This window comes from Anopheles cruzii, chromosome 2 (genome assembly GCF_943734635.1).
Source record: "Anopheles cruzii chromosome 2, idAnoCruzAS_RS32_06, whole genome shotgun sequence".
In the NCBI taxonomy this organism is placed as follows: domain Eukaryota; kingdom Metazoa; phylum Arthropoda; class Insecta; order Diptera; family Culicidae; genus Anopheles; species Anopheles cruzii.
In genome coordinates, this window is record NC_069144.1 from 16675903 (window position 1) to 16698910 (window position 23008).

The 23008-nt window shown below is 46.2% G+C and overlaps 2 protein-coding genes across 2 annotated transcripts; one reads left to right on the forward strand and one right to left on the reverse strand.

Annotated features, from left to right (window-relative positions):
* Nucleotides 1-5176: 5176 nt before the first annotated feature.
* On the reverse strand, nucleotides 5177-6172 carry LOC128278553 (trypsin delta-like). Its single transcript, XM_053017282.1, has 5 exons — nucleotides 5927-6172; nucleotides 5716-5866; nucleotides 5520-5652; nucleotides 5303-5444; nucleotides 5177-5197 (listed from the first exon to the last, which is right to left on the reverse strand). The coding sequence occupies exons 1-5, from the start codon at nucleotides 6170-6172 to the stop codon at nucleotides 5177-5179; spliced, it is 693 nt and encodes a 230-aa protein (XP_052873242.1).
* Nucleotides 6173-19181: 13009 nt separating this feature from the next.
* On the forward strand, nucleotides 19182-21800 carry LOC128268316 (synaptotagmin-8). The gene is made up of 6 exons (XM_053005372.1): nucleotides 19182-19604; nucleotides 19689-19772; nucleotides 19939-20314; nucleotides 20395-20585; nucleotides 21212-21448; nucleotides 21516-21800. The coding sequence occupies exons 1-6, from the start codon at nucleotides 19182-19184 to the stop codon at nucleotides 21798-21800; spliced, it is 1596 nt and encodes a 531-aa protein (XP_052861332.1).
* Nucleotides 21801-23008: the final 1208 nt, after the last annotated feature.

Below are 23008 nucleotides of genomic sequence, written 5' to 3' on the forward strand. Positions count from 1 at the left end.
CGATTGATGATGCAATTAAACTTTATGAGAGGAAAGTAAAGAGAAAAGTAAAGAGGATGATACATCGTTCCGGAAAAATCTGCTTCCGGTGCGTGCGCAACCAAAGGCCATCCACACTCGTACACATATATCCTTCTTTGCCATAGAAATACATCAAAGACGGCCTGTAGCCATTAAAAGCAAAGGACATTCAAAGTTCTGGCAGCCGTAGCCGTTCGGTATGCTTAGGGAGGTATTTATTCTTTTCTGTTTCATTTTATCATCTTGAATTTGAATAGTAGGTTTTTTTTAAACTGTTTGCAGATGAGATAGAATAGGTTGCTCACTAGGCAATAAGTGTACACACACCTCTTGACATTTGAATGACAAATATTGTAATATAGGTATTGATGAACGTGTATAGTTGGCTTTGAAGTTGACTAAGCATCCGAAACACATTCGCAGCTGGCGCGACTCGCAATGGGAAATTGTTTAAATAAAGGTAGGTATTGTTGATTAACTATACAGTATGGAGCATGGTAAATAACTTGCATTCTCTGCTGCGTATAGGCTTCGTGGAACACACAAATACTACTTTGGTTCGGGAGAACGGATTCAGAGAGTAGCTTTTCGCATTGTAAGCATACTTTGATTAAAACAGTGCAGCGCATCGTTACCGTTGCCGTGATCCTACCGTTATTATGGGGTCTCGTTGTGATGTAAGCTGCAATGGAACCCGTGGCAGTGCAGTATTATTTGTACGCTTTATTTTAATCGTATAAAGTCCCTCGCAAGGTTTAAGTCCCAATAGGCATCACCAATTACATGGTTGTTTTCGGTAAGAATTTATTTTCTTTCAATGCTTCGTTTTTTCTATAACCAACGGTTGCAGCTTAAAGTTCAATTGCCTTGAAGATAAACGAGCGAATTGCTGGCGATCCTATGCTCGCAAAGATTTGTGGTTCCTCAAGTGTGCAATCTTCGTCGCCAAACGAAATGATCCCAACTAGGTGTCTATTGCAAACGAACGGTCCTCCGCTGTCACCGGAGCATGTTCTGCCCGTTTTCGGTTCGCCACAAACCATTCTGTAAACATAAGTTATATAATGGTGTCACTGCCATAGAACAGTCCATGGGGGTCGTGCTTTGCTTACTCTTGAGTAATTCTCGTGCCCAGGGGAGCCCACGCCTCCTTGCAGGTTAGTCGATCGATTTGCTTATAGATCGCTACTTGAAGTTTTTCTGACGATTCTCCTCCGACTGTTGTAACACCCCAACCGACTGCAGTGCAGGATTTACCTGGCACTGGCACAGGTGGTTCATCTTGAAGCTTAATTGCCGTTATTTCCTTATGATTCAGGAACGGATATACACTTCTTATGATACCGACATCGGCCTGCGCCGTGCTGGGTATATAATCGGGATGAATTTGAACATAGTCGACGTCAAACAAAATGCCACCCGAGTTTGCAAACCGGCTCCCTCCCCGGAGAGTAAGCTAAAATGTATGCAAGAATAGTTTCATGATTGAAATGATCGAAATTATCAAAATCAATGTAGATTTACTTTTACTTGTGTGGAGATTCGCTAAAGTGCAGGACTTTTGAATGAATTAGTTCCAAGGGAGTGATTTTGGCACGTTTAATGTGTTGTTAGCTGGTTTCTAGAACTAGGACACCGGATGAAAACTGCTTACCTCTTTTTCGTTCATACCCGATAGGCAATGGGCCGCGCTTAATGCAAAGTAATTAGAAACCACGGATGCAGCACATATATGAACGTTGTTCTTCAATACGACCAATACGAATGAAAAATATTTGAATCTCGGGGTTCTTCCTCCAATGATACGAGGTGATCCTTCGATTTCGGTTGAATTACTTTCCGATTGTGAGTAAACGGCACTACAAAGCCACGTCAACACTACACACCCAATCAGCTGCTTCATTTTCTTGTGTAAGCTTCTGTCGAACTGAGCGAAGCTGATTATTGCAAAAGAATTTATAGTTGAAATTAGCTCATATCGATTGATTATTAAACCTAATATTGAACGGGTAATTTTCAATGCACCTAATTGAGCTAAATTGAACTCTGGAAGTTTGTTTCAATTGATTATGTTTTGCTTGCCCATAAAGTGCTACAAACAACTAACCAACAGACCTGCAACGATTGAGCTGTAAGACCATTTTCAGACAGACATTCTGTTTCAGAAATTCCAATAGGGCCGGACATAGAATAATTTTATTTACACAACAATTTGAATGGTAAAATGTTTGAAAGTGTTTTATTTTACTCGAATTTGTTCTTCAAACCCAACTGGAATATTGAACTATACGAACGATCAACGTTTTCTTTCTAAACGCGAGCCGACCTGAAGATAAAAGAACGAATGCTCGGAGCTGATATCTTGGCGAAAACTTGAGGGATGCTGAGTGTACAAGTTGTATCACCAAACGAAACAACACCGCTTAAACGTCCATTGCAAACAAAGGGTCCGCCACTATCGCCATAGCATGTCCTGCCGTGTACTGGTTCCCCGCAAAGCATTCTGTAATAACAAATTATGATTGCGATACTTCTCAGAAATCACTGACAGTAGCTATTTTACTTACTCTCTTGTAATTTTCGTAAGTTGAGAAGCCCATAGATGTGCACAGGTTCTGTGTGCAACTACTTTGTAGCTTGCCAATTGTAGTCGTTCTGTGGGATACGCTTCCCGTAGAGGTGTTACATCACCCCAACCGACTGTGTAACAGGTTGTGTCCGGAGACATGATTGAGTTAGTGTTGGAAAGTGGTACCGCAGCAATATCTGGGTATTGTAAGAATGATTCAGTGGTTCGCAAGATACCGATATCATTCCGGGAGGCAAGATGGTCGTAATACTCATGAATGTGAATATAATCGACATGAAACAAATGGCCGCCTGAGTGAAGCAAATCGCTTCCTCCTCGTAGGGTAACCTATTGACGATCAAGAGTATTTCGTTAATTTCGTACAGATTTACATTTGGACTTCTTCTAGTTGGTCGAAAATTTTCAACAGATGGATGTATACAAAAACTTCTTACACTTTTTGGGTTCCTTCTGGTAAGACAGTGTGCTGCACTGACTGCAAAGTAAGAGGCAATTACAGACGCGCCACAATGAAACCGGTTGTCGATAAACATTGCCAGTACATATGGGAAATAGACAATTCCAACGTCTTGGCCGCCAATTATGCGAGGGGATTCTTCGTTTTCCGATGAATTGCTTGTGTTTTGTGCAAAAATCGCACCACAGAGAAACGGAAACACTATGAAAGCAATGGCTTGGTTAATCATTCTGCAAGTACTGAACAAACTATATTGATGTATGGTTATATGAACCACATCGTTTACCGGAGCGCAAATTGTTTGGCAACAAATTGGATTCATAACACATAAACGGTTGCCTTATCGCTGTAATTAAATTATTTCGTTTAGAATCGATAATGATTACACTTGTTATCGATCATAAACATCAGGCTCTTCGATGTAAGAGTTCTGACTAAGGTTATTTTGCGTTTGCAGTAGAAGGTGAGACCATCGGTTTTATACATAAATAAGTACACTGCGTCATGTAATCTTCATTGCAGTATCCTCGTAAAAGTAAGCTTAATTACAAAAAAAAATATGTTTCTGCTTTTTATTGTAATTTAACAGGGACGATCCACTTACACAGTTTGCTACATATTTTGAGGAACAGAAATTCCTCGCTAGGTTCAAACTCAGGGCCAGGATTCAATCTTCCTGAGAGATCTTCGGTTGAGAACTAAACAGCTGTTATTATTTACATTACGAGGCTAACTAGGTTGCTAATTAAATCTCGATTCACTTTAATTTATTTCGCTTAAAGGATTACAATGGCTCTTCTGATTAGCAGGTTCTGTTTAAACGTTAGCCGTCACTGAAATGAAAGAGCGAACACTCGGAGCTGATAGCTTCGTAAACACTTGAGGCACATCGAGTGAGCAGTTGGTATCACCAAAAGAAACAACACCATCTATATAACCGCCGCAAATAAATGGTCCACCACTATCTCCAAAGCATGTCCTGCCGTGCACCGTTTCGCCGCAAAGCATTCTATAAGAACATGTTATCACAATACTGAAGTTACTGGTAACGGCGGTTCTACTCACTCGGGTGTAATTATCGTATTTCGAGGAGCCCACCGTTGTGCACAAGATACTCCGGTAACTAGCATGTAGGTCGCCATTTGTAGCTGCTTGGGATAGTATTGTTCCGGTGGAGGTCTTAAAAATCCCCAACCGACTGTATAACAGGTTACATCTGGCCAGTTGAGCGGATCAGTGGTTGGAAGTGGTGCAGCATTTATCTCTGGGTATTGCAAGAATGATTCGTATGTCCTAAGTATACCGATATCGTACTGGTTATGAAACTGAACATTAATAACGTTAAACAAATGGCCTCCAGAGTACACAAAGCTGCTTCCTCCTCGCAGGGTAATCTAAAATAATGCAAAGAGCTCGTCAAATTATTTCTCTTCCTTGGCACCTCTTTCGTGTTGTAAAATGTAAAGGATATTGGATAGAAACATCTTACCCTTTCTGGACTGCTCCCCACAAGACAATGTCCTGCACTGACTGCGAAGTAAGAGGCAATCACAGACGCTGCACAATGAAACTGGTTGTCGATTAACATTGCCAGTAGATATGGAAAATGAAAAATGTCAACATCATTGCCGCCAATTATGCGAGGAGATTCTTCCTCGTGCTTGCTTGTGTTTTGGGCGAAAATCGCACCACAGAGCAACGGAAACACTATGAAACCAGTTACTTGGTTCATCTTCCTGTAAATTGAACTGGGAGAAGTACTGGGCTGTATGATTTATACTTGCAATTTGCTTAACACAACGGCAATTGTGTGGCAGTGAATCAGCTTAATAATGTGAGAAAAACGTTTCTTTATCGGTTTAATTAGATTATGATTACACATGTTATTGGCTTTTCGGTGTAAAGTGCGTTGTAAACTTATTTTCGATGGCCCGTAACTAGAAAATATTTTGCATCAACGTGTTGTCAACGTAATGCAGCGCTAATTGCTGCTAATTAACTTGCTGTTGGTATCGATAACGTTTTGTTATTGACAGTTTGGTTATGTTAGAAGAACGGACTTGGACAAATTAATTATGATACAAAAACTGATTTATTGAGCAGTGGAGTCATCGTTTACTGTGATCGACCTGTAGTAATATCGGAAAAATAGGTATGCGATATAAACGCCTTGATCAAAACGCTCAAACTCCTGTCGCTGCGCGGATAAAAGAGCGAATGCTCGGTGCGTATACTTTGGCAAATCCTTGGGGAACACTGTATCGGCAAGGCGTATCAACAAACGAAACGATGCCGTACAAGTGCCCATCACAGACGAACGGTCCTCCGCTGTCGCCAAAGCATGTCCTGCCGTACGTAGGTTGTCCACAAACCATTCTGCAAAAGAAGTAAGATAATAACCATTGATCAAAATGTTAGTAAAATGCGGGCGATAAAAATCGTTCCACTTACACGTCGTAAATTCGCACCCCCAAGGGAGCCCATTGGCTGGCGCAGGTCGCCTGCGAAACTAGTTTATAGTGCCCTATTTGCAGATTTACCGGTATTGCTCTACTTGGCGGAGGCTGTATTTGGCCCCATCCGACTGAGAAACAAGAGACCGGCGACGTTCGTGGTTCTGAATCTTGCAACGGCACAACGCCAATACCTGGATAGGCCAAGAATGATTCAGTGACCTTCAAGACAGCTGCATCGTTCGCTAACGAAAAATTGTTATAGCTGCCATGCATTTTGTAGTACTCCAGGTAAAACCAATGTCCACCAGAGCCTCTGACGCTACTTCCTCCATGCAGGGCTATCTGCAAGAATCGAGCACAGTTTAAGTTTCCTGATGACACTGCTCTACTTCTATTACTTACTGCATTGACAGGCTTTTGATGCACACAATGTGCGGCGGTTACGGCAAAATAATGAGAAATCACAGATGCTCCACAGTGTGGATTGTTGTACAGCGTCATGAACAGTACATAAGGAGCATACGAGAAGTCAAGATCCAGGCCCCCAATGATACGAGGCGATTCTACATTCGAGGTGCCGTTGGGTTGTACGGTGTGAACAACACTGCAGAATAGTGCGAACACTATGGAGCCAATAACCTGTTTCATCGTTTCTGTAAGCACCACTGTGAGGGTAAATTAAATGTATGTATGACTTTATACTTGACTCTTGCTTATCGGATCGTCAAACGGTTTTAAACGAAACGAATCGTTTCATAACGGTATAATTGCTGTTTCCTGGTTACTGTACCATGAGAGTTGAATTATTTTATGCTATTCATTGCTAAATATAATAGTAATTATTTGCGTTCGTGTAGCGACAAGTCGTCGGGTTTCCCTTAATAATGCTCTCGATGTTGTTAAAAGTCATTCACAAATGTTGATTTTATGCTTTTTATGGATATTTTAGCTTAGTTCAATTGAACAACATCTGCATTTAATATTAAGAAAAAAGAATGACAGACTTTGCTATTATGCATTAGTTCAAAAAGATATCAGTACCTTAAGGAATCTATTAGGATTTTTTATTGTTTTTTCCCTACGAATTCGAGTTATTATAAGCAATAGAGTCAATTATAAATAATGTTATAAATTACTTGATTAACTGTCCTACCTATTCCAATAGATTAAACTCCAGCAACAAGGCGAATGAAGGAGCGAATGCTTGGTGCGTAAATTTTTGTAAATCCTTCAGGAATATGATGCGAACAAGATTTATCGACAAACGAAGTAATTCCGTACAAGTGCCTCGCAAACACTACACCCGGTGGCTCACATACTAGTGGTCCGCCACTGTCGCCATGGCATATTTTGCCTTCGGTAGATCGTCCGCAAAGCATTCTGTAAAAGGAATGGGATCAAAATGTCACCCCAATACTGAACTGAAAAGCGGATAGGATAGTGAAGTTCGACTCACTCCTCTGCCACGGGAGTTGGGGCCAATTCGGAAGCACAGGTATCATTCGAAACTAGTCGATAATGAGCTATTTGCAGATGTTCTGGTTGTGCAACGCTTGGAGGAGACTGCGTTATGCCCCATCCGAATGCAAGGCAAGCGCTCGGCGGTGATTCGGGTTCAGTATCTTGCAACGGCACCACAGCTATACCTGGATAGGCCAGAAACGATTCAGTGACCCTTAACACAGCTACATCGTTTTGTAACGTGACTGCATCGAACCCGCTATGCACTTTATGGTAGTCAACATCGAATACATGACCGCCCGAGCTTTTGTAGCTACTTCCTCCTCGCAAAGTCACCTGTGAAATCGAGAACAGTATTAGGTTAACTGTAAGCATCGTGGAATGTTCGATCGTCCCTCTGCTTACCTTAGTGTCACCCAATTCGTGTACGCAATGTCCGGCGGTTACGGCAAAATATTCGGATATTACAGATGCCCCACAAAGCAAATCTACCGAACCGTGATTGTGCAAATAAAGTGTATATGGAGCCACGGAGATGTCAATATCGTGACCCCCAATGATACGGGCTGACCGTTTGATTTCGGTTGCGTTATTCCAGCATTGTGTAGTTGGTACCGTACTACACAGCAGAGCCAACACTACAGAACCAGTGATCCGTTTCATCATCCCACACCCAACATGCGAGTATTTGAAGCCAATGTGTGACCTTATATTTGAAAATTGCGTTGCGAATGGGAAATTGGTTGCCAACAAAATGATTGATTTTTAATTAAAAAAATGAACAGCCGTATCATTGTTTTGCTCAAATGCTTCGCCCATTTGTAGAATGTAATGATGAGGAACAGATTAACCGAATCAAATGAAACAGTTGTGCGCGAAATGCGTTGTGTTCAAACGGCAAACAAATTTCTATTGTACGGAAGCTTATCAGTGTGCATTGTTAATATTCACAGTAGTAGTAAAGTAGAGAGCAGTGTAAAAATGAAGTGCAATGTAGCATAATCGATGATTTATCAGGTTTTTGGGGTCTCTCATGTGCTACTTTGGAATGGAAGCCATCACTGTATTTTTGTCGCAATGCAGGTGTCCTTGATATTGGTTTTAATATGCTTTTAGTGAAATAGTTTTCGTTCCACACTTATTCGTAAATCAATATCATTTAAAATCTAATATCAGGTAGCCCGGATGAACGTTCCGAGTGACTAAAAGACACGACCCCACGCATATGCAGATGGCTGTACCTTGCGGCTACTATTTACAGCGTTCCTAGTAAACGTCTTGAGCAGACAGGATGTGTCGGAAAATTGTTTAGTAATTTCAGCCTTTGAAAGGGTGCAGCCGGACCCACCATATGGTGCGAGCGGCACTCAAGCATTCTAAACAGGGAACCGGGCCCTGCTCCAGTTACAACCGGACCACCGGTCATGGTCGTCTTTTCGGAGCATATTGGGACAAACCGTAACAGCTGTTGCGGTGAGCCAACGTCAAATCTTGTGTATCAAAAATCCCCGGGCAAAATCCTTCACCGAAAGTGCGTGTGGGAATGAAATATGGCAAGGAACTGGGCGTCCTCCCATCCTCCCGGTCGCATCAATGAATGACGCACATTCACTGCCGTTGTCCAGTAACGCGGGAGAGCGAGAAGACAACTTCCCGCCGCCGGAGAGAGAGAGAGACAGAGAGGCACAGCTCCGATAGCGAACGATAAGGTTGACTTTGATTTGGAGTACTTTGACCAAACCGACGACAGTTATTGCTGTTATGGCACACCAAGAGACCAAGGGCCGCACAACTACACACCTAACAACGGTGTTTGTTTCGAAGTATAAACTCCAAACGGAAGTAAATGCCGTTGGTTGGCCAATCAGCCACCGTACCACGGGAAAAAAAACCGTAAGCAAAAAACAACGAAGAAACAGTTTCCGCGAGCTTTCCCGGCTGAAGCGAGAGCCGGTGGAGGAATTTTCATTCATTACTAGCACCAGCAGCTCGCCGGCGCAAGAGGTGCGCAGTCGGTGAAAGGAAGACGACCGGATGGCGGACGCTGGACGGTGCGTTGCCGGTGGCGGTGGTACGTTTGTGTTGGTTTTGGCACCTCCGTTGGTTTCGGAAATCCGGGCCCGGTTGTTTGCTGTTTTGCCACGAAAAGGGCCGGTTTAGTGTGGGGGCGCGAGCATCAACTCGGTGGGCAGCGTGGGACCCGTGAGCGAATGGGATGGCATGAGTTTTTCCTACCAGCACCGGTACAGTGTGGTCCCGTTTTTGTTATCATAAACATGACTACTAACCAACACAAGCTATCCTGTTGTAATGGTGAGGTATCTTATTTAATTTGCGTTGTGCAACCATCTATTTGCTTCTAAATTTACGTTTGAACACACTGTAAGCCATCACTCTATAAGGTCATTACCGATTAATCGTGCCACCGAAGCGTGGTAGGTCACTGTACCAGCCGTCATCAAAACACGCCGGCCTCACATCTTTCAGCTAGCTCACCCGTTGCAGGTCGGAACTTTGTGTAGCTGAGTCGCAACAACACCCGCCAGCCAGTTGCCAAAGGACGATTGGATCGCTAGGATCGGACAACGAGCCCTACAGCCTGCTTTGCTGCTGCTGCTGCGAACTGCTTTGCTGCGGAAACAAGAAAGTGGCGTCTCCATACCGGGTGCCGGGTCACGATTCCATGGGAGGCAAGCCCCCGTGGGTGTGCGTGAGTGTGAAAGAGTACACCGTTCGTCCAGCTAGTAGCCCGACCGACGAGCGACCCGAGAGCCTCCGAGACACGAACGTTCGGCTGCGATGTGGACGCGTTGAGCATCAGGATCCTCCGGGGCTGTGAAGTTATCTTCAGTACCGTGCCGTTGGCTGTCGTGCTCGGATGCCAAGTGAAGGCCCGGAGTTCTCTCCAGGATCTCCAGTCAGCTGCTGCTGGTGTCGTTGGGTCGGTTGGACGCTAATCGATCCGATGTAAGAACGAAGAGTCCGTCCCGCCAGGCGAGAGACAGCAGCAGACCGTCGCAGCCGGTGCAGTGTGGTGCAGTGGTTAGTAAACATTTACCAGCCGAATCAACCGACCGTGCTTAGCGCGAGGAGAGGTATTAAGTTTTGTGGCATTTACCGACGGTTACCGCTAGCGAAAGGACCTCGCTGACGATGCCAAAGAACGACCGCTGAGAGGACGGCCGAAGAACGTTGATGTTATCCGCTTGTTTGTCCGTAGGGACTCTTGTGGTTTCTAGTGCCTGAGGATTTGAGTGTAACGAGGTGATGTAACCGGCTGTTGATTGTGACAACGCGAGTTTGGCATGTTAGCCTGATGACGGCGCGAGTCAGGCGATTGATCTAGAAGCGGGCAGTAGTAACACCGTACGGAAGTGAAGTACCAGAGGTGCGTCGCTAGAACTATCTGAAGCTTAAGCGTATCGCGGAGTTACATAAGAAACCGGGTCAAGCCGCCACTCGCTCGCAACAGCTGTTGGACCGTGGTGCCTAGCTATTGCGCCTCCGAATCGGGCGGGCAAACCAGCGTCAATTACGGTGCCCCGAAGGCAAACACTCCGAGGTCGGAGATTCCTGGAAGGTTACAAGGGTGAGTATAGAAAGCAAATTTCATCACCTCTGGAGAAGGGACTGTTGCTAAGCTCAACGCCGGATCAGCGGATCAGCGCCCCGCAGGGCAATGGATCGTCACTAACGATGGTTGGCGGTGCACACGCTAATACTACATTGCCGGGATGCCTTTTTAGAGCGGGCCCCGCCATTTGACGAGGGCCTGTAATAATTTTGCGTAACAGGGAAGAGTTACGAAAAACCACAAGCCTTTGGCCCTCATGGCCGTGATGGTGTAGATACGGCGTAGGTTTTTTCCGACTAAAGCTGCTACTAATTACCGCCAAACAAATCCACCGATAGTAATCACGGCAAACGAAGCTGACGAGCTGCCGTCCGTGTCCGGTTTTTATTCCGTTTTTGAGCCGTTTTATTACTCTCGTAAATTCAGCAAATTTCTTGTAGAAAGTACAAGAAGGAATCGCAGCGAACGGATTGCGCCCTACGGGGCCCTTATCGGCCGGAAGTGGGGGAAAAAATCGAGCAACTCAAGTTCGTCCGAGGGCGTTTGATTTTCCATTTCCACCGGATGATGATGATGGGAAGCGATAATAAAAAGCTTCAACCTTCCGGACTAAGCCTCACCTCCGATGGTCGTTTAGAGAACGAACCGACGGTCGCAATGTCGATGAATGGTGGTCGAGCTTCGTCGTGTTTTAGAAATAAAACTCCGAGGGTTTTCTAACGGCGGAAATTAAAATGAAGACCGCATACACCGCATTTGTGGCAGGTTCAGTTCAGGACATGACATTCGTCGAGGGCCAGTTTAGTTGCGGTTGGTCCTCATAGGAAGACAAGTGTCCGAACGTTTGATTCGAAGGTACGCTAAGGTACTTTCAACTCCTTCTGTGCAAATAAATGCTTAGCGAGTAAGGATAGATAAGGATGTGTAAGTTCACAAATTCTCCTAAAATTGATTTGGGTTTGGTAGTGACGATGGTGTGCTTATTTTCCTATAAATTAAACGCTCCAATCGAGTACCTCATTCGCAGGGCAGTAAATCACGGCTAATCAAATCGTTTGCCGTTGTGAGATCGGGAAACCATGCAAAAAGTAATTTTACTGATGATGTTTCAACTACCGTTAGTAACCCAATATAACGACCGAACGTGAACTTTATGTTGCTTGACCTTCAATGTTGGCATTATGCTTTGTTGGAACCCTCTCACTCACGGTGATGGATTGATTGATAGCACCAGGAAGTAAGGGTATGCTTATCGCACCGATTATCGAGCAGCACTCGTTTCACCGATTTATTGCAACCCACGCGGGCGTGCGCGCGCGTTGTCCATTAGTTTGCTTCCAGGGCCGAAACGACATGCTTATCCGTTTAATGGCCCACTCGGTGATTCCTGGTTTACTTTCACATTTTTCTCCTTTCACGAATTTATGGCTTTTTATACCCGTGCCATGTTGGCCGTCGCTCGATTGATGTTTCACGTGTTACAAAGTGCTATAAAAGTGGTCCGACTACGAGGACGCCTCTAGGTTGAGAGGAAAAGGGCACTGTGCCCTGCAAAAATAAGGCTGCAGGTTGTCGTTCCGAACCGCGCCGGGTGAGAAGTTTACAAAACTAATCATCAAGTCGATCGGCTACACGCAGGAAGGATAAGTTCACCCGAATAGGTTCAAGAGCCATTTTACCATTCGTTGCAAGTCCTGCGGCGCAACACGCAGTAGACCGTGTAGGTGGGTAACACAGTTCTACTCAAGGCGCATCGACGGGTACGATGGGAGTCACGATAACAAGCGGTGAGCATGTAGCAAACTTTACCGAGCGATGATAATCTGTGTGTGGCCGGGTAAAGTCTTACATCCCGAAACGCTCAAACATAGTATAATTGAATTTAACTTAATAATTCAACCAACGAACACGTTTCGAGACGACTTTTTACTCATTTTAGATGAGACACGAAACGAGATTGTAAAAGGAAGGCATGAAAGATTAAAGTTGGATCCATCCTAAATTACAGGGCAGATTCGATGGGGAAGTGGTCGAAAGTTTCGGTGCTCGGAAAATAAAAGAGAAGCAATTCTTTCAGAACAACCACCGTCACGTAACGGATACGGTTGTCGGTCGGCATTCGAAATCATAATTGGGGGGTGGCCGTGCTTTTGATGACAGTTTCAGCTTTCCACGGAGTTCGCCAAGATATTCGCTCCCGGCCACCAAACAGGAGGGCCAGCCCGTACGCGTGATGATGATGGGTATTTCCTTCCAAAAGTGTGGCCCCCGCATGCCAAGATACGGTGATTACAGTCATTACCATCAAGCGTCTACTTGTCCATACAATCGCTCGAAAGAAGCAGCGAATTCGAAAGAAGCGCTCCTTGAGGAGCTTGCGGTGTTTGCTGGTGATGGTAATAAAGAGTGGCTTTCACTTGATGGCTGATTGCAATTTTATGAATTGTTTATTAAGTGGTTCGTGAAATTGGGACCATATGTCTTTGAGGGAGGCCTTTATTAATCTTTATGACACACATTTCGGCGAGAGGTTATCGAGATGTTTACTTCATTTTGAAGTAGGTCGTATAGTGAGACTCGCACAGTCGTTGTTATTGTTCGAAAGTTTCAATGATTAAATCGTGGTTTCCATTAACATTGTGTTCGTTACTTTTATATGTTTGAATGTGTTTTGGCCGCCAGCAATTGATATAACTATAATAAACGATGGGTTGATAACTTGGATCGCAAAACAGCAACACGAAAAGGTTCCTACAGACACTTTTCGTTTGTGAAACCATTTTGCTTCATCCTCGCAAATTCGTTATTGGATTAAGAAAACATTCCGTCAAATCCGGATGTCTCCGAAACGACTTTGAACCAATTATCAGGTCAAATATTTACCAACAACTCGGCCTCGGTTCGCGAAAAGCTATCAATCGATCGTTTCGTTAGTGGCAAGATTTGGCTCTCAATGGTACTGAAAGAGGAAAAAAAACGTGTCCTTTTTGAAGACCGATGCTGCCGGCTGAAGGCGTAAATTTCTTTAGTGCCACCCGGGCCCTGACACGGTGACGGCCTTCGTTCCGCAGAAAAATGCACGGAATGAGGAATCAAAGCCATAAACCCTGGGCCCTGATGTTTGCCCAACAACATAGGCTGGAGGGCTGGACCGAGAGCGTGTTGGATGGTGTTGGCGATCATCCCGGGCTCTTTCTGCTTCCCGCTGTCACTGGCGGCGTTTTGGCATTCTTTTGATGCGACAAAGCGCACGTAACGGTGCCATTGGAATGTGCAATATTAATCGTGGTAGACTACACTCCGGACGTTCTCACGCTATTGAAGGTTCCGGAATATGCTCTTGGGGTTGTGTTTCACCGTGCACCCAAAAATGTGTGTTTGAAAAAGTTGAAAAGAACATGAATTGTACCCCGAAGTTAATGTTGGCCAAACAGGGTAAAGGTGTTGAAAATCAAAATAGGGGAAACAGATCCTAAGTAAACAATTTTTAAACCCGATTGTTGTCACTTCTCGCAATTATCCGGAATGTGCCATTAGTTATCACCTTGCTCTGGCGTAAATTTTGTTCAAATTTAAAGTTTCATCAAAATTCGTGGCTCCACTCAAGCGCTACACCAGCAGTAGGTAGACTTATTACCCTTCTACTTGTGGACGGCGCAAACGGACGTGATGTGGAAATTTGTCGAAATATTTTGCAAAATTTCGTTACGATAAACTTGTCCGACGTGCGAACCGTTAACCGTCGAGGCGGCTATTATCCTGCCATAAATTGTGACATCCTTCCACGTACGGCCGGAAGCACCGATGATCTATGGATCTCGGGCTATGGTCCACGAGAAGCACCTAACCTGGGCCGCGTGATGGTCTCTTCCCATCCTGGAGATTGCGTCGGGCGCATTCGAGCGAAAGGATCAACCGGTTCCGGCTACTGGCCAACCGGTGTGGCCCGAAAAAGGTGGCACGGAATCATCCACTCGTAAAGTAATTTTCCAGTTCATTAACATGGTCGTCTGTCACATGTAAGCCAGTGCTTGCTGCTCTGTTGGAAGTGGCACCATTTTTTTACTCTTTTGCTTAGTTTCTGTTCCGAACTGGGTGGCCGGAATCGGAAGGATAGTGCAGCGATTCCCGTGCGCCGTGGGATGACGTTCGGCGTCCTCGGACACAGCAGGGCAGCATCGTTGCTGTTTATTACGAGCCGAAGGACACCGGCCAGGGTCCGCTAATGCATTTTGTGAGTGAGTGACATTCTCAGGGCGAATGCGAACCAAGCAAGTTGACGGACAGAAAGTGCTTACCAGGTAGTGGATTTTAACGTTCGTTGACCATTTGTTGAACTGGCTAAAACAGCGTCGAAAAACAATGCAGTAAAGTTTTCACAAACATTGTGACAAATAATTTAACCTATTCACCGATCTAATGTAATTTCAGCACAATAATAAAAAGTGAAATTCAAAGTGGAAAGAAATTCCGTTCGTGCCGTGAAATATTGGTCACATAATTGGCAATTACCATTTTCGCAATCTTTCCCAAGACACAAGCGGCGAGACGAACTGAGAACGTGAAACGAGCGAACAAATTTAGCAGGAAAGTGAAAAACTGGACAGAACGAAAGCCGAATTTGTGCACTATTTTAGATGCTTTTTCTCAACCTCTTGGGAGTGGATGTCTGAAGAGAGTGCCTAACCGTCGGAAATTCGTTAAGCTCATGAAGGAAAGCCGTGAGAGGCGGGACCTGCTGGAACCAATCTGGTCCACCGAGATTTGTGGTGACCCATTAAAATGACAAATTCAGCGCTGCATCATCGCTGCGATGAATAAATTGGCGGTGTGGTGAGGTAGTAGAGTGCTTTACAGCAGCGAAAACAGTTGAGAGGTTCGTCCCACAGATTCTTCGTTTTGTGGGACGAAGCAGTTAGGCAGTTATATATTTTGCTGTGAAAGAAATGGCACAGTTATGGCACGAAACGACGTTTAAGTGTCGCACATTTATTGCAGAGACACTGTTTGAATTGTTGATGGATGTGTTTCCCTTTGTGTTGAGCTAAGGCCAAAGTTATTTCAGCTCACTTTTAAGCAAACAAAAAACCATATAGATGTCTGAAAAGTAAGTCGAAAGATACAGTCCCGCATCATCACGCTCTCTGGAACACCGAGCAATAAACCTTTCATTTGGATCGCCACTCGGGCCGAGTCTCCCGTTGATTGAAATGGAGCCACTCATTATACGGAGCGTACCCAATGGGGCTGAGCTAATTTCCAAACGTCAAACCACCACAAAGCAACGCTACGGATTCCCGCCACACGCCCCGCCACGGTCAGGCCGACCCGGGCACGCTGTGCACTACTGGGCGTCTCCATTAGTCGCGCCACGAGACACCAGGCGTCTCCACCCGGGAGAAGCCATTGGAGCACTGGAGTTCATTGGAACAAATTTGATTAATCTCCCCTCAGCCGAACCGGACGGTCTGCTGGATGTGTAGTGGCCACGGAAAAGGTCATCTCGGCCAGTGTAATTGACACATTTATGTTATAATTGTCGCCCGCCCGGAATGCGCCGACGGAGCGGAGCAAAAATTGCGCCAGCAAAGTGATGTGAACGTTCGATGAAATGGTTTCCGGTTCGCTTCAAGTCCGGTTCCGGTGAGGGTGTACGGAGCCAGCCGTGTGTGCTGGCCCATAACCCATATCAAATCGATCTTTCGAGCGCTTTCACATGGGGGCGCGCGTCATTAAACACTCCGGGAGGTGTGATGTTTCTAATGGGCGAAGCAAGCGGGTTCAATTCTTTTACGTCATTGGGTGGAACCTTTTATTTTTGCTCACTAGCTATCAGTTGCTCCGGTGATACCGGTGCGGCCTTCGATTGGCATGCACGGTGAATAACGAAACGGACATTTTCATCGATTGCCCGGCGGGCTGTGGATTTTGTCAAACGGTTTCATTCGCCGGTTGAAATGGAGACGTAGGACCGGTGAGTGAATGATGAAGTCGTTACGGTTCTTGGCCGGCGGTTTCGCGGGAAGCAGAAAACCATCAGTGTTCACCATTCCTCCACACATCATCTGGGCCGGGGTAGTTTAGCTTAATGCCCCCGGCTCGGAACGAAACAAATTGCTTTGGAAATCCCTGCCATAATAGTGCCTTTTTTTAGACGAGAGAAAGGTCCAGATTCTTGCACGGTGGAATCGCAATCGCCCAAACTTTCTGTTTTTGGACCGAGCAACACACACACACACACTGGCGGAGGTCCGGATTTCTCAGAGATTATACAATCAATCACTTTAATACCTTTGTTTGTTTGGGTCAAATCGGTCCCGGGTGTGCCTGTGCGTATCGGTAGCTCGGCTGGTGAGTAGGATGATGGGTTGCCGGTTGATTGAAATTGATCGCATTGCGATGACACGTCCGTTGTACATCCAACGATCCCGACCGATGCTTTCTGCTTGGGCCGCCACTTTCATTCACTTCTTACCGAACCGGTTCAACCGGGTTCCGGCTGTCTGATTTTTGAGAAAGAAAGGCAAATCCACCTAACAAATCCCTTTAACGACGACACGCTGCGCCCACGGGCGATTTAAGCCGTCGGGTTGTTTAACGGCATTCTCGAATGGCACCACGGGTATTCACCGTTTCGGTGGGATAAAGGTTAGGAGTACCTTTGGGCGAACGGATTTCAATCCGGGCGGGTGGACCCGAAGGTGGATTCTGCGAAGTCAGTGCGCATCTTATCGTGTTGCGATTGATTTAATTAATTACGGTGTGTCACGTACGGTCGCCCCGGAACCGTAAATAGCCGTGGTGATGCTTTTTAGCCCGAAGAGGGCAAACGTGTCGGTAGTGGCGAATGTAGAGCGGCATCGACTTAAAGACCACGTCCTTTTGGTTTGAAATGTACCGTACTACTTAACCCAATCCAAGTCCGGCGTGGGACGGTATCACTTTAAGGGATTGGCACAAAAGGCACCCGGTAAAGGGAGGCCGCACCGGTGAAAAATACATCGACGAAAACGAAACGAAACCCGGAATGGAAATTTGCCTTTGCGACTCCACACAGAAAGTCATCTTTCCGTTCGATTGGCGGAAATGGATGTGGTTCCTTTTTCCCCTGAAATAAAACGGAAAAGTATTATTGAGTTTCTACACGACAACCGACGATGCTTTACGGGTTGCAGAAGTAAATGCGCCTCAGAGTGGGCGAGAGAAATCGGATAAAAAATCACATAACGATGTGCAAATCCTTTGACGTTGCCTGATTCGCTGGAAGCGCCGTGGCGTAAAAACGCAGAGCATGGTAACATCGAAAAGGGCCCCACCGTTACGTTATTCTTCGTTCGATTAAGATTCGATTTACTAGCACCGAGGGCTTTCGCTTTCGCGTAAACGGTTCCGAACAATGGCCGTCCCCGTCGTCGTCGGATTGGTTGACAATGTTTCAAACGGAGCGGGCACTGTTGACGATGTTTTCGAATTGAAAAATTACCCTCCTTACGTTCGCCGGCTCACCAGGCCAATGTCTTTGCTGCCGGTGCCATCCGGGAAGGCGCCATTGGTTGGTAGGGAAGAACGGTTCGTCTTCGTCTCCGTCTTGCGGTGTTCTGCGAACTGCGGCCGGCGGAAGCCGCAAGCGATCGTAACGATGATTTTGCTCGAATTCACCGCAGTGCTCCTTGCTTTATTTGCCTGTTTTGCGTAATCGGAAGCTTAGTCCTTCGGCAGCGGTAATTGAATCATTGTTCCCTTTATTACCATCACCCAGCAATCGAGCGACACAGAAAGAGGCAGAGGAAGCAGATTTTCCTGTAGCTCTGACACGATGAAGGACGACGTTCGTCTCATGTCGTCCTATTAGTTTCCGGATTTTGGGTTGGTTTCCACCTGCTGCTTAATTAGCTGCGGTGTAATTGACGCGGTGGGACAGCCGCCTCACGGAACGATGTGATGATGATAATGAAAATTTATACATACTTGTTTGCTGTGGTGTGCAACGTCGGGACACCTGTCGGAGCCAATGATGTGGTTATCAATAATGCAGTGCGCGGTGATGAATGGTTGTTCCGTTCGTTTCGTTCACGACGAGTGGTCATTTGGAAAGCATTTCCCACATGACAAGGCTTTTCTTAGAATATGAACATTTCCGGACGAATAATGACAAATTGGCATCAATCGAGAAGCAAAGTGGATAGTATTGGGCATTGCTGTTACGCTTTTCATCGCAGCACAAATCGCGAATCAACTAACTCGCGAACATGAACTAAAGACTGTTGAAACCTGCGTTTGTGATCAACGAGATTTGGTATTTCTAACACGGCAAAACAGTAAAGTTAAATATGAACCAAATTGCAGAAAACGAATAAATACAATTCAATAATTAGCAAACAAAACAACTTAAATGTTACAGAGAATTCTATCGCAAAAATTTAACGAGAAAACCAAACCAAAGTTTTCACCAAACCAACAAAAATTGTGGCTCACCAAAGTTTCTTATCAATATGTTTTCGCTTCTCCACAGCTGTTGGCTTCGACGTGAGTGGTCCGCTAGACGACTCTCTTGAGACGTGCTCTGTCAGGTCAGGCCGGCGAGTGGTTCGAATAGAGTAGAGCCCAGCGACACAGCAAGCGATGGTGTTCGTAAGTTCCGCCGTCCTGGGAGCGGCGGCCGGGACGGGGCTTGCCCTGCTGGTGGCCGTCACCATCGTCATGTACCGCTACTACGTGGTCCGCCGAAAGGGCAAGGAGTGGGCCGAGCTGGATCGGTTGGAGGAGAAAAAGGCGGCCCGAAAGATCAACCTGCAGGACTGTAACGTGACGAGCGGATCGGTACCGGTCCAGCCGGCCAGCAGTGTCGTCCATCACTCGATCAGCTCCGAAACGCTCGCCACCGGTTCGGTCGAGGTAACGCCAAACCCGCTTCAGCCATCGAACTCCGGTGCCGCGAAGAAGTCCTACGGCACTGGGACGGCTACGGCTTGCCGACCGCACCCTGGACGGACGTCGGCAGCATCGCGCAACAACAGCATGGAGAGTGTCCATTCGAGAAGCTCGGTACGCCTTCACAGCACGAACAGATCTTCGGGCATCGGAGGACTGCTGTTTGGTATTGATGTTTCTGTTTGCTCTTCTCCGCAGAGCTATCGGGAAAGTGTGCCAAAGTTCATGACTCACGCAAACAGTGACACGCGCTCTACGACGTCGGACAACCTCATTCTGAGGGTAAGGATGGTGATTTGAATATTGTCGTAAATCAATTCCCGATAAAGACGATTGCGTAGAATGCAATTTTACTAAGTTCTCGGTGAAGGTCTTCATTTTACTTCTATTCCCAAACATTTACTAATTACTTCTCTTGATAAATACGTGTTTTTTCCTAATGGTGTAGAAATCTCGATCCCCAAGTCCGATGCGTACCTTCAGCCTCGAGGGTCGTTTTCCCATCGGTTCTGCTGCGGGCTTTGGGGTCGATGTGGGAGCGGCAGAGCGCGGTAGTAAGGGTAGCTTGGCCTCGGTCATCAGTGTTAACCCGCGGGACATCAACTCGCCCCGGAAGCGCAACAGCACGTTCTCGGGCACGGGCGAACTGTGCGCTCCGGATTCGCCGATCGGGTCCATTCGCTCCGATAGCAGCCGGGGCTCACCGAGAAAGCGCGTCCCGGTGATACTGGCCGCCAACGATATCCATTCCGTGATGGGACGATTCCATCTGCGCTTGAAGTACGAAGGCGGTAAGGAGGAACTGATGGTGCATCTCGTCGAAGGTAGGTCCCTTAGGTCATTCGATACATATTCGATCTCGACATGATTTTGATCATCGTCTGCTCTGCCTTGCTCGCTGAAGCTCAAGACCTTACGCCGACCGGTGACGGTGGGTTCCGTGATCCGTACGTCAAGATGTTCCTGGAACCGGACGAGGAGCAGCGCACCCAGCAGACGGCGGTACATCGCACCGAGACCCATCCGTACTTCGACCAGCAGCTTTCGTTCCCGTTGAAGCCTCGCAACTTGGTGAAGAGTAGCTTCGTGTTGCAAGTAAGTATCGCTCTTGCCATCAGTTTTTGCTTCAATAGTGACGTTGCGCTTTTCGTTACTTCATTGTGGAAAAGGAATACTAATGTTGTGATTGTTTCGAGCATGACTAAGCTGTCTCTGTGAATTGGACTGTCTTTTATGTAGCGATGTAACGTCGAGCAACGTGAATGCGCTTGCTTTCAGTTGAAAACCAAACCGCAAAGAGCCACAAGAAGGGGTTCCTTTAAAGCTTAACCTAAACTGCGGGTATCGCAAGGTTAAGGACGTTCCCCAACATCCGTTAGCTTCCACGTGCACCATTAACATTGAAATACGCTGCGGATTACTTGCGCATTTCTGGTCCGGAACATTTGCGTATCCATTTTCATGTCGCTCAATCTCTCGAGAGACTTACATAGCTTAGCACCTGGATGCTTGGCGTGACTCGGGACTCCCAATGTCGTACGATAATGCAGCGAAAAGATGAACGGAATGATCAAATATTTATGAGTCACCTAGCCACAAATCCCAGTGCTCCAGCACTTCCCATTTTTGTCGCTGTACTTTGCATTTACCGCGTACAGCCACATCACAACATCCACCGCGGAGGGCGTAGACGTCGAATGAACGTTTTCGGTTACTTTCAGCTGCTCGATTACGATCGCTTTTCGCACGACGAGGTGGTCGGTGAGATTCGGTTCCTGCTCAACACGCTCGACCTGTCCGGCTGCGAGCTGTGGGGGGATCTTATTGCCGTCCGGCGACCGACCGAGTCGGCGACCGAGCTGCTCATCTCCCTCAGCTATCTGCCGCAAGCCGAGCGACTGACGGTGGTCGTGATGAAGGCGAAGAATCTCTCCATTTCCCACGAGCCATTCGTGAAGGTAAGACGTTGGATAGCGAGCACCAAAAGTTCACCAATTTGCTTAACTGTAATTTTTACTTCTAAAGCTCTACCTGCTGGTGAACGATAAGAGAGCGAAAAAGCGCAAAACCAGCGCGATCCGTGCCCTCGACCCGACCAACCCGATCTGGAACGAAGCCTTCACGTTCGAGCTGCCGGCCTCGCAGTTGCAGGACGCCGGCGTGGAGCTGTTCGTCACGTCGAACGAAGGCGAAGGTCAGGACCTGGGCTGTGGCGTGGGGCTGCGTGAAGGTGGCAGCGGCACGCAGCACTGGCAGGATCTGATGCAAAACAGTCGCAAACCGATCGCCATGTGGCACGTGCTGCGATAAAGGATGTGTTCGTGTGTGTTCGGTTCTGTTATTGAGTTCATGCAACTAAATGAAGAAATGGAAAACCATTCGTTCCAATGTGACCAGTATTGTAGAGTCTTTTCCCGGTAAGACAAACACAGAGCAAAATGGAATGGCTGAAGCTCGGGAGTGCAGATATCCAAGAACGTCACGGTAGTATCCATTATGGTCCGGCGCATCGAACACCTCGTGTCGCTTCTCAGCAAACCGCCCGCATCGAAACCAGGCAGACACGTGACAGGCGAGTGCGGCAGGAGATTCTGTAGAATATGCACAACGCGTCGGTCATGCAAATGGTCTGCTCAGGAAACGGTCTGTGTCTTTCCAGCCAAAGATGGCAGACCGAAGCAGGAGCAGCCAGACGTGAAAAGGCATAAAATTAAAGACCGGTCACCGAGGGGTTTCAAAATGTTCAAACTTTTGCAAAGAATTATGGTTCAAGTTTTACTCAGTAAATGGTAAATGAGGCAAAAGTTTATCAACTGTTTTGCAATAGCGTTTTGCTGGACTTGGTTGGGTTCGTTTTGTGCGCCACCGACAGGTTTCAACATAGTATCGTTGGGATGTAGTAATCTTCAGTTATTGTCGTAACTTTTCTTGCATTCGACATAAAAATTGCAAACATAAATTACATAGCTCCGCTCTGTTTTTCATTTATTAACTGAAAGCCAGGCCTAATGGTGTTGCATACCGTGGCTATACAACTATACATGTTGATGGGTGAAACAAAAATACAAGTATTAAGCTGTAGACTGACTTCAAAGAAGACACGACTGTAATACAAAAATATTTACTGTAAACCAAATACCAAAAAACTTTAAACGTATTTTAACACAAAAAAAGTAACCTTAAGAACGGTGACGCTAGATAAGCAGCAAGCAACCATACTCGCTCACAGGACGCAATTAAATATCGCTTTGTCTGTGGTGGTACTAACAACATACATACAGTTCAAGAAAGGAGCTTACTTGTGGCCCGATAGAATATTTGTGACCTGTGTAGGAAAATATTTATGTTACAATGTGGGTTGCTGTAAAAGAAAGTGGAAACAATTATAGCCAGCAGAGCACAGTGGTGAATGGTGAAACAAAAAAAACGCTTCTATTACAAAACGCTGTGTTGAATGTTTTATCATCCATAGCATGAAACCTTAATCTGTAGTCTACCTTCAAGGCGAGGCGAGCTTG